We start from the raw sequence: 11,399 nt of genomic DNA on the forward strand, positions 1-11,399 counted from the left end.
TGATAACAATATGCAAAGTGATAATTATTGGGGTTAGGTGGACCAAGAAAAGAGGGGGGGAGAGAAAGAATTAATGGACATGTTCATCAACGAAATAAAAACTAGACGAAAATATTGGCCAGCGACGGCATTCAATCAGATCTGATTTAGCTTTTGAGAAAGGTAGGGATAAGTTTATAAGAGATCCAACCGTAACTACTTTAGCGTAGTAGCGGGACAAACCGGATAACTGTCCAATCAGTACTAACGTCTTCACATCGCACAGAACCCTGGAAGACCATACCAGCCTGTGAACTGTGGTCACTCATGAAATTCAACTCGAAGTTAACTCGACAATGTCAGCAGGGAGAAAGATAAGAGGCGATATATGGACACACTTCTCTTTTGACTTTGAGAAAAAGAAGACAGTGTGTAAACCATGTGGGACGATGATGTCGGGAAAAATACGACAAATGAAATGACATCTGCAGGCTATGGCATTGTTGTTTTTACGGCACCCAGTTTTATATAGAATGTAATATGCATTGTTCATAACAAACTCCATATGTTTTCAGGGAGAGCGGGCCTACTGGTCATCAATGTTTTGTTATTGTTATGCTCAATAACTATAAGTTCAGGTCAATAAAGTTGTTTGGAAATTAGTTTTTTCATTTTCATGTTTCATTTTGTGCAAGTGTATATAATGACTATTACACCATTAATATTTTATATATTTTAGTCAACTAAATTAAAACATATTAATATTTTAGTCAACTAAATTCTTTTGATAATTAGTCGACTAAAACTAGACTAAAAACAAATCCAATGACTAAATTATGACTAAAACTAAATGTCATTTTAGTCAAAAGACTAAGATTAAAACTAAATAAAAAATTGCTGTCAAAATTAATACTGGTTCTAAGGCCTCTCCAAAGTGCCACGCTTTTACGTAGGGCTACGCCCCCCCTCTAGCTGTCACTCCGGGTTCCTGCTTGTGTCTGTGTGAGTGTAACCCTCACATTTCGGTTTTCAATCCACCGCAGAATCTTTACCCACACATTAAGAAGGACGATGGCACCAAAGGTCTTAAAATAACTGATCAAACCATTTGCCTCGGACTTTGCTTCACTTGTCAGACTGCAGGTGGCTAAGACATTCTAGTGCCTCAAGGGTGGAGGGCAAGTGAGCTGCCACAACTCGTACTGCAGCAATGCGGGCACTCCATCGAGTGTCAGAGAGACGATGAAGAGAACATCCCGTCTTTTCTTTCAAGGTTGCCCATCGCTCTGGGCTAGCACTGAAGAAATTATAAAGACGGTTTACAGAGCCCAAAAATGTTGCAACCTCTGGACATGACTCAGCCGCATGGACACCAACCAGATTGAGCGTGTGAGAAGCACAGGGGGAGAATGTAGCAAGTGGATTGACTTTTAAAATCTGAGCTTGTACTCCTTTCACCTTCCCAGACATGTTGGCTCCATTATCATATCCTTGTCCTCTACATTCTTGTAAAGGTGTGCCATTGGACTGCAACGCTTCTAGAATCAATTTGGGAATTTCCTGGCCTGTCTTTTTGTCAAAATCTTTTAATTCGATAAACCTCTCAACTATCTTTCAAACACCACAGTCTTCTTTGTCGTGATGTACATATCTTACCAATAGCATGTTCTGTTCTGTATGAGATATGTCTGGTGTTGAGTCACATATGACAGAGTAATATATTGCATCTTCTCTTTCTTTCAGGATAGTGTTGAGCACTCTTTTGCCACAGAGCTCAATAAACTCATTCTGCGTGTCTGGACTTAGGTAGTGAGTTAAACGTGACCCTTTCTTATTAGGGTTCACACACGTAGTGTGGGAAACCTATTGTTTTTTGTCTTACTTTTTCTAAGTGCTCATGTAAGAAGGGATCATAATGGGGCAACAACTCAAGAGTTCCAAGAAAACTGCCATTATGGACATCATCCAAATTTGAGGTTTTGCCTCTGAATGCAAGATTTCTTGAAGCCAAATGAAGAGTTACATCCAAAAGCCTCTCTAAGATCTTGGTATGTTTCTCTGTTTCTGTCTGGAACTGTTTTTGAAGGTGCCCATCTACTCCTGTGGCCACCACTAATGAGTGCTGAAGGCTTTTCCATTTTACATAGCACTGCTCATGGGGAGTGTGTGTCTCATGTTCTGGGAACTTTCTATACATTTTTTGCCACTTAATGTCTGATAACGTAAGTCCATCCTTGCTGTTCAGTGCACTTTTTGATTGCCTTGTCTGCTCATGTGAGGACAGAAGGCATGAGATGCAGAACAGAGCCTTTGTGCTGTCACTGTGGATCAACCAGTCCCTCCTAGTCTTCTCACGCCCTCTGGCCGACTTAACATATTGAAGATGGTCAGGGAATGCTTTGCCGTCCTTGTCTTTGGGTGCCACTTTGGTCAGGTCTACACTTTCACTAGCCAGTCTGCAAACTAGAGTCTCTCTCTGCTGAGCAGTTAGCTTGTCTGGCCACAGTCCTGGATCCTCTGACATCAACTCCTCTGCATTTCCCTCACTTGGTCCTTCCTTTTCTCTCTGCCCAACCTCCTCACTACTCTCAAACACATCTACAAGCATAGGAGAGGAATAGCTCATTGTATTTCTATGTTCTCACCACTTACATCTCTCTCTCTCTCTCTCTCTCTCTCACACTCTCTGGCAAAAATGTATGGCAAAAATCATAATCATAATTTTGATTGATATTGAGATCAACATGATTATTCATTGGCTTTGGTAACGTCATGAATTCATTGAGCACTGATAGCTTTTAAGCACAGCAAAGCATTGCAATGCTAAGGCTTTTTACCAGACAAAAATAATACATTGCTAGTGTGCACTTGAACCTACTACAGTGATATTGGTAGGCTATTTACATGTTGATATATACAGCAGAAATATTGCTAGGAGGATCATTTATTAAGTTTCACTTTCAGCTCTGCTGTGTTAGTAGACAATATGCTATAGCACACGCACTGAGCCAAAAGGCTAACCTACTTTAAACTTAAGGTAAACAACTCACATTTAGTCAGTAATTCTACCAGTCAGCAGCTCGCTCTCTCTCTCTCTCTCTCTCTCTCTCTCTCTCTCTCTAACCAACATACCAACATAAGGGGGGTCGGAGGGGGGAGCTCGCCCTTGAATACTTGAACAATGATCTCACCTTGTCTTTGTTCATCTCTAACCTCAGGCTCATCTTCAGAAGAGCCGTCAGGACTGGCCACGGCTGCTCCTGCTGCTGCACCAGCACCACCGTTTGTTCTGAAACTGGTTAATGTTGACAACTAACGTTAGCCGGCTCATAATTGTCTTTATACTTACAGCCGCATGCAACTAGCTAAGCTAACGACTTCACGTGAGCATACAAACAGCAGCAGCTGTCTGAGTGGACTACGTTAACTTTAATTGGACTTTGTATAAGAAGCAAACTCGGTTCACCTTTGGGAAAGCTGTCAACAGTTGCCTCCCCTCATTCTGCATTCTTTCTTTTTCCTTCCTTTCTTTCCTCTTTTGATAACCTGATTTGTGCTTTTTGGGCAGCATGATGTCTAGCCCCCAGGTCATTCAATCTGGGCTCACTGACGTTACACTTGCCGGTAGCTGTTGGGCGGACTAAACCATTTTGCACAGCCAAGAGGGGGCCCCAGAATGTTCAATATGTTGAGACTAAAGTTCATTCCCTCAGTTGATGTTATCCATATATTTGAAATATTAATTAATAAATAATTAATTAGAGGGCCCAATTAAACACCAAAATAAAAACATCACAAAAAACTATTATCAGGATTTTCATGGGCCCCTCTCCCTACTTGGGCCCTGGGTGGTCAGGTCCACTTTTAGGCCACAGTTCTCGGTGTAACACCTGTTTAACTTAACAAGTCAGTAAGCGATTGGCTAAGGCAGCGTTATGGTAGCCAATCAGAGCCAGTGTTGTTACACGTGCGCCCAAACACCAGTGACGCACGACACAAATGGAGAAGAGGCAGAAAAGGCGAGTCAGGAGCAAGCTGAAGAAAAATTGGCATTTTCAATGTGGCGATATAAGGGTCATTCCAGGATTTTGGTACATTTCAGGGGTGGTCACTTCTGAAAATTTGATCTTCAATTTGATCATTTTAAATCATATATTTATTATCTACAGGTTATCAAAAAGTTTGATTCGTCAAGCTCAGATATGAAAGCAGTTTTTTCTTTATTAGATGTAAATTGGTATGCAGTAACAGGGTTGCAAATTTAGGCTAAGTTGTGGTCTACCCCAGGAACAGATGCTCACTGTAAAATTTAGCTATGTATACAAGATCAAGGACAAATATAATTATATAAGTATATAAAGTAAATTTTGACTGTACTCAATATTAGTCTTACAAAATGAGGAACAGAGTTGCATTCACTGAGTGACACACACAACTTGGACAAACATATTTGGAAAAAAACCTTGAAAATTGTTAGAGCACTTACCATTTTTCTTCCCATGTGGGCAGGAAATGTCACTGTGATGCAAATTCCTTTGTGCCAGTACACAAATATTTTTAACCCTTTCTCTGCCAGATAAAATTCCTTATAGTGTAAAAACTGTGACATGCAATACAATGTAGCAGGGCCGTGCAGAGACCTTTGGAGGGGCAGGTGCTCAAAGTGAAAAGGGGGCACATGGAGCACAAATTTGAAACACCATACAGAAACATACCTTGAAATATAACAGTTTGATTTGTAGCAACCCTTATTCATAAATAATATAACATGGAATCACAACATATCATATTATTGTCCATATTTCATATCTTTGATAGAGGGCAAAAGTAGTCTATATCTATAGTCTATATTTACCTGATTGAGTACATTGAACAGCTACTGTTGAGGGGGTTGGTGGAGACGCTGTATTGTTCTGATATTGAAGTGACTAAAAAGAGCATGGGAGAGATAGTGGCTGATTAAAATAAGTGTTATGTGATCATGATAAGATGCAAAGATAACTAAGATTAAACATGGCGCACTGTGACCTGCCATACGACTGATTGTTTGTAGGAGATTCTGTGCTGAGAAAGGATACAGCAGGCTGACTGAACTAAACAGATCAAGTTGCACATTCGTAAAAAGAAAGGGGAACATTAATGGGAGGACAAGAATAAAAGAGGGGTGGAGGTACAGCCTATATCCACTAAGCTATAATTCAAGCTCTGCATTAATTTAGGACATAGAAAGATAATGTATTAAGTTGAATTCAGATCCCCATTAGACACTGGACTGTTTAACTGTGGCTTCTCTTCCTGGAGTCCTTGGACAAAAATGGAACAATTCTTACACCTCTTTATTTTAATTTCACAGCTGTAGTTTTGGTTTCTAAAAAACAAATGCAACCATTTGTTTTGACACAAACATGACTTCAACATGTAATGTTCCATCCTGTTTTTATTAATTGATACTCAAACTCATGTATAAACTTAACATTTTTAATGGGAGAAAGAGAATAGAGGAAGGGTGTGTGTGTGTGTGTGTGTGTGTGCACGTGCGTGTCTGTCTGTCTCTCTGTGCATGTAACAAAGTAGTATTTTTTTGTTTCAGTTATAACAGCAACTTCCTGTTGCCCATGCTCCGAAATATGTCAATGACTTCACTGTAGTTGATTGGAATATCCTTTTCAATTGCCTGTAAAAGAAGCTCTGACAACCTCTCCTCTGTGCAAAGGGTGCGAAGTTTTGTTTTCACCAGCTTCAGCTTTGAAAAAGATCGTTCCACTGTTGCAGTAGACACGGGAAGTGTGCCGTATATCTTCAGCAGCTCAGTCAAGTTAGGGAAAACCAGATGTGCAGTTTTCTTTGACCACTGAAAGAATAGATGCCACACTGATTGGTGAGGGGCATACATATGAAGCATGGAAGACCTTTAGTTCTGTCTGCAATTTGTCTTCTTCTTCAATGTCATAGAACTGGCAGAGTTTCTTCACAGCTTGCAGTGCTTCTATTGGAATTTTTGTTGTTTTCCAGTTCTCTGGGACTGTCAGGCAGTGGAGGGCTTTCAACATTTCCCATGTGGAGTTATCTTCTCCTTTGAAGCGTCTCTGAAGCTCTTTTGTCATGGTGTCCACAAAAACATAAAACACTTTAACGCGGTAGTAGTCTTGCAAAGTAGGGAAAGTGTGGTCAGCAGTAGCTGTTGTGGCAATGACCTTGAACTTTGCTGGCATTTTCCTCTTCCTAGCTTGAGCAGGAATCTCACCTGGGGGGTCGAGGCCCACTGATGCAGCCTTCTCTGTAGCCTGTCTATACATGTTCTCGAACTCTTCCTCTGTTCTGCTGTGGGCCAGCTTCTGAATAACTCCATCAACAATTTTGTATGCTGCAGCCAGGTCTATGTCTTTCTGCTGCAATGCATCAGAAGCCATTGCAGTCATCTGGAAGATTAGACAGGTGATCTCCAGACACAGGAAGAATTCAAAGTTGATGCTCTTGAGAAGGATCATTGCATCACCTGCTGAAGAGTCTGGGGGATCTTGCTGTGTCATTTCCTCAAGAAACTGCATGACAGCTGGGAGGACCTTCCTCAGAGTGCGAAGGGCAGATTCTCTGCAGGCCCACCGTGTGTCTGACAGCTTCTGCAGCTCCAGTGGACGCTGATCAGGGTACATTGTCTTCTGCATTTCAATAAATGCAGAGTGTCGTTTGGATGAGTTGGCCACAAAAGCATAAAGTTTTTCAACTAAGTTGAAAAAGGTGACAAAACAAATGTTCGACTTTGCACTTTCAACTAACACCAGATTAAGGCAATGTGCCTGACAGTGTACATACAAGGCTTTCTGATTTCTTTTAAGGATTCTTGACTGAAGACCCCTAAAGCATCCACTCATGTTTGCAGCGCCATCATATCCTTCCCCCGGATGTTATCCAACTTTAGATCATTTTCTTCCAGTACAGCTATCACTACCTTTTCAAGAACATCTCCACTTGTGGCATGCACATTACAGACCTGAAGAAAGCGCTCCTTGATTTGCATATTATGCACATACCTGAGAACAAAAGAAACCTGTTCAGTGTGTGCAGCATCTGTGGTTTCATCCATGAGAATTGAAAAGGTTTTGCTCTCTTGGATTTCTTTTTGGATTACTCGTTTCAATGATATGGCCAAAGCTTTTATCATATCATTCTGACTTCTGTTGGAGAGGAGTGAGACAAGAGGTCGTTTACCAGGTCCCTGCTTCTCTTTTATGGCATCCAGGTGTAATTTAATTACACTGTCATATTTGCTAAACAGCTCCACCAACTGTAGAAAATTACCTCGATTTTGGCTTGACAGGGTTTCATCGTCTCCTCTAAAAGGCATACCCTGTCTTGCCAGGTAAAGACTGATAGCTAGTAAGCGGGACAGAATTTCTCTGTTTTTTTCTCTTTCCATTTCTTTTGCAGCTTGTAACACACTGTCACCCATTTTGAAAGCTGCCTCCAATGATTTCTTTTTGAAGGTGTTCCACCTCACCATACTGCACATGTGATATTCTGAGGCACTATGTTCCTTAATCCTCTCTAGAGCCTTTCTCCACCGATTAACTCCTTCTGTTTTCCAGGTTTTGCGGCTTGTGTATTTTTCAATATTCAAAAAAAGACGGCAGCTGAAACAAAACATGGTGTCAAGACTTGGGGAGTATTCTAGCCATGGGTTGTTCTCATACCATTTCTTTTGAAATGACCTCCCCTCATCATTCTTAGGAAATGAGCAGAGCGCTGGTTGACAGGGTCCAATACTCTCACAGAACTGTATGAAGGCCTCATCATATTTAATGTGTAAATGCAGGACATGGGCAGGATCATTTGGGTGGGTAAGTCCAAGCAGGTCTGAGAATATTTGCCTTCCTCTGGCTTCTGTCTCCACTGGGCTTGATGTACCCTCTACCCCAACCTTTTGTATCGCCTGTAATTCTGTCTCTGCCTCTCTCACTCCAAACTCTATCTCCTGGCTAGCTGCTTTCTCAACCTCAACATTCTCTGTGGGCTTCTCAACAATCTCTGACATCTTTCCTGCCTCTGTCTCATCCTGGCTTTCTGTTTCCAGCAAACTCTCATTTCTTTGTGGCACAATATCTACCTGCGTGAAGCTGGCCCCCCCTCATACCCAAAATGCTGAAATAACACTGCAGTTCGTTTGTGCTGGGTTTGTGCCCGTTTGTGCTGCAAATATTTTCGTTTGTGCTATTAAGGCTTTTGAGTAATTAAAAAATGCATTTTCTGACCGGTGACGTCACGCAGCCCCCCCTCCACGTCCAAATTTCTCCAAAGTAGTCTCATTCGTTTGTGCTACGTTTGTGCTCGTTTGTGCTGTTAAAATGAACGCTTCAATCACTTGCTTTGTAAAGTTACAGTCGTTTAATTTTTCACACGCGTGACATCACCAGCCCCCCCTCCACGTCCAAATCACTCCAAACTGGTCTCGTTCGTTTGTGCTACGTTTGTGCTCGTTTGTGCTGTTGAAATTAATGTTTGTGCTTTTATGGTTTTTTTAATATAACCGATTCTTTTTCATACGCGTGACGTCACCAGCCCCCCCTCCATGTCTAAATCACTCCAAACTGGTCTCGTTCGTTTGTGCTACGTTTGTGCTCGTTTGTGCTGTGAAAATTAACGTTTGTGCTTTTATGGTTTTTAAATTAGGCTATAACTGGATCTTTTTCATACGCGTGACGTCACCAGCCCCCCCTCCACGTCCAAATCACTCCAAACTGGTCTCGTTCGTTTGTGCTACGTTTGTGCTCGTTTGTGCTGTTGAAATTAACGTTTGTGCTTTTATGGTTTTTTAAATATAACCGATTCTTTTTCATACGCGTGACGTCACCAGCCCCCCCTCCATGTCCAAATCATCCAAACTGGTCTCATTCGTTTGTGCTACGTTTGTGCTCGTTTGTGCTGTTGAAATTAACGTTTGTGCTTAACGTCACGAGCGCACCTCTCACATGTTTAACTATAGCTATACAACAGAATGGGCTGGATGATGTTGGACTACAGAAGGGACAGGAGGTGAGGGGTAACACAGAAGGCAGAGTTTCTGGATGACATCAAAGCTTCTGTTGAGAGATTTAAGAGGTAATATTTATGACATTTATAAGTAATATTGATCTTCCAATAATGAAATTGAATGACAGGAATCTTTGTGTGAATCATTGTTTCTGTGGGGATGCAAAAACACAAACACACAACCCTCATGCAGGAATCTGCACTTCTGCAAAGTGCTAATCATTTTCTGAATACATGAATCAGAGGTAGGAAATAATGCATCTTATTTGATGGGCACTCAAAAACATTAATAAGTGAAAACACAAGTCATACAACATTTTTTTCTTAAATCCATTTTTACTGTAGAAAGTCTTGTTATTTGATGGAACATGTACTTTTCTTTAGGTCAGAGGGTTGCAAGTTTGGATTCCACATTGTATCTAAATAACTCAGTGGCTTTGAATAAAAAAAAAAAACGTCAGCTAAGTGTAGTGTAATGTAATTTAACTAAAATCTGCTGCTTGTTTTCCCAACCTACTCTTTCGTGTAAAAAACACGTGATGTAATTGTGTGCTTGTCAGGCACAGTGGAAACCCCCTTGGAGAGGTCGTCAAAGCATTGCCACCCTGAGAACGGCCTCCGGCAGTAGGCGACGTAATGCCCGAGGGCTGCCCAGTAAGGCACCAGACGGAATGCTACAACACCCCTTAGAATGAAGGGCTCATTGCAGGTGAGGTTGATGGGGAAGACTTGCAGCACATAATCCTTCTCTGCAGCAACTTCAATGGACAGTGCTGCCCCAGCAGTGTGGCTGTGGGTGACCACACCATTGCAGGCCTCGTCAGTAATTGATTGTGCTGCTTTTGCAGGTCGCTGGCAAACTGAATACTGCAACTGCACTCCATCCTCAAGAGCTGCTTGAAGACCCTTGATGCCCTCTGTTTCTATGTGCCGTATGTTTAAGGGTGCAAGGAGACATGCTCTGAAGCTGGCCATTGCTCTTGAGCATTCTGGGTTCCCACACTGAGCCTTGGTAATGAAACTTGGGGAATGATCCATTGCTTTTGTTATGATCTGGGCAATGTTGCATGCTGCGTTGATCTTCAGTGTTCCAGATCTTAATGTGTTGTGCTCAAAGATGTTGTGCAAAATTCTTGCCCTCTGCCGGTAGGCTTCAGAATGTACTCCATCTGTCACAATGGTTGTGACCAGCTGAAATATCTGGGTGTTTCTCTTGTCAGTGGTGGTTAGGTGCTTGTTGAAGTTTTCACTGTCGCAGAAAGTGCAGCATGAACATTAGCAGAAAGAGTCAAATGCGCACGTGTTGTCCAGGCTTACTGTTTCTTTTCCAATCTTAATGGACTTGCACATATTTCCATAAGTCCCATTTGAATTTTGGTTTGCTTTGGAGCTGTGTGTAGCCACTCTGGCTGTGGAATAAGATAGGAGGTTGGCCTCTTTTTTGGGGGTACTGCCAGGCCCCTCCAGTTTTCCAGTGTTGGCTGATTGGGTGTGTCCACTGCCAGGCCTTTGTCGCAACCAACATCATCCCTGTCTGGCTTGTTGTGTTTGGCTGAGGAAAGCCGCATCTCCCCTTCAATGTAATTTAGGTGTCTGCCCACAAAACGATGAACGTGTGTAGGCAGGTTTTCGTTCCTGAAGAGGCCACGTTTTAGATTTTTGAATTCGGCCTCCACATACACCGGTCCACAGAGGCAGGTAGGAGCCAATTCTGACAAGTTGTGGTATGTCATATTGTCATGGTCTCCATGGTGTGATGCACGACTTAAACTTTGTTCACAGATCATTTCTGGCTTTGGCATCTAGTGAAGTTAAGAATTTAGTTCCATTAATTTTTTATTCCAGAATTCATTTCAGTTCAATTGCTATTGTTCTCTTTCCTGTTAGAAATTAAACCTTATTGTTCTGAATTTTTTGTGTGTGGTCCATCTCTTAGATGTCTGTTTTTTACTATGTTAACACGATCAATCTTCTCATGTGCAGCCTTATCTACTTAGTCTTTACATACGGCTGAGTATTGGTTCGCTACTGCCACCAACTGGACAAACTAAATTGTTGCCCCACTGTTAGTTCCAAAACTGATACATTCAAAGGTTTTTCCATAATAGTTGGCTAGGAAGGCTAGTTCACTTATAGCTTGCTAGTTTTATTACATGCTAAATTTGTAGGCTATTTCTGATCAATTACTTAATCATAGCTGTAGATATTTAAATACAACCATAATTTCATGCTCTGTGTATTTGATAAAATCATAGCTGTGCCTGCATTTAGCTGTGCCCGCATTTAAGGGAATGGCAGTACAGTACAACTTACTGCAATATGTATGGTTTAATCACATTACAACATACAACATTGTATGAATTACTTCAATATTGAGTGTCCATGTCAAATAA

General features: G+C 41.5%; 1 protein-coding gene and 1 long non-coding RNA gene across 2 annotated transcripts in view; one reads left to right on the top strand and one right to left on the bottom strand.

Annotated features, from left to right (window-relative positions):
- The window catches only part of LOC143500316 (uncharacterized), a 55,421-nt gene extending 51,250 nt beyond the window's left edge, over window positions 1-4,171 (bottom strand). Inside the window, exons 1-2 of the mRNA XM_076994402.1 lie at window positions 3,446-4,171; window positions 3,171-3,274 (exon numbers count right to left, since the gene is read on the bottom strand). Of these exons, the coding sequence (XP_076850517.1) occupies window positions 3,171-3,203 (33 nt within the window). The 5' untranslated portion in view covers window positions 3,204-3,274; window positions 3,446-4,171. The remainder of the gene's footprint in view (window positions 1-3,170; window positions 3,275-3,445) is intronic.
- A 4,069-nt stretch (window positions 4,172-8,240) lies between these two features.
- LOC143500310 (uncharacterized) lies at window positions 8,241-10,896 on the top strand. Its single transcript, XR_013126740.1, has 3 exons — window positions 8,241-9,075; window positions 9,567-9,715; window positions 9,855-10,896. It is a non-coding gene; the product is annotated as an uncharacterized LOC143500310 (long non-coding RNA).
- Window positions 10,897-11,399: the final 503 nt, after the last annotated feature.

The sequence above is a fragment of the Brachyhypopomus gauderio genome, unplaced genomic scaffold (assembly GCF_052324685.1).
Source record: "Brachyhypopomus gauderio isolate BG-103 unplaced genomic scaffold, BGAUD_0.2 sc140, whole genome shotgun sequence".
Taxonomy (NCBI): Eukaryota; Metazoa; Chordata; class Actinopteri; order Gymnotiformes; family Hypopomidae; genus Brachyhypopomus; species Brachyhypopomus gauderio.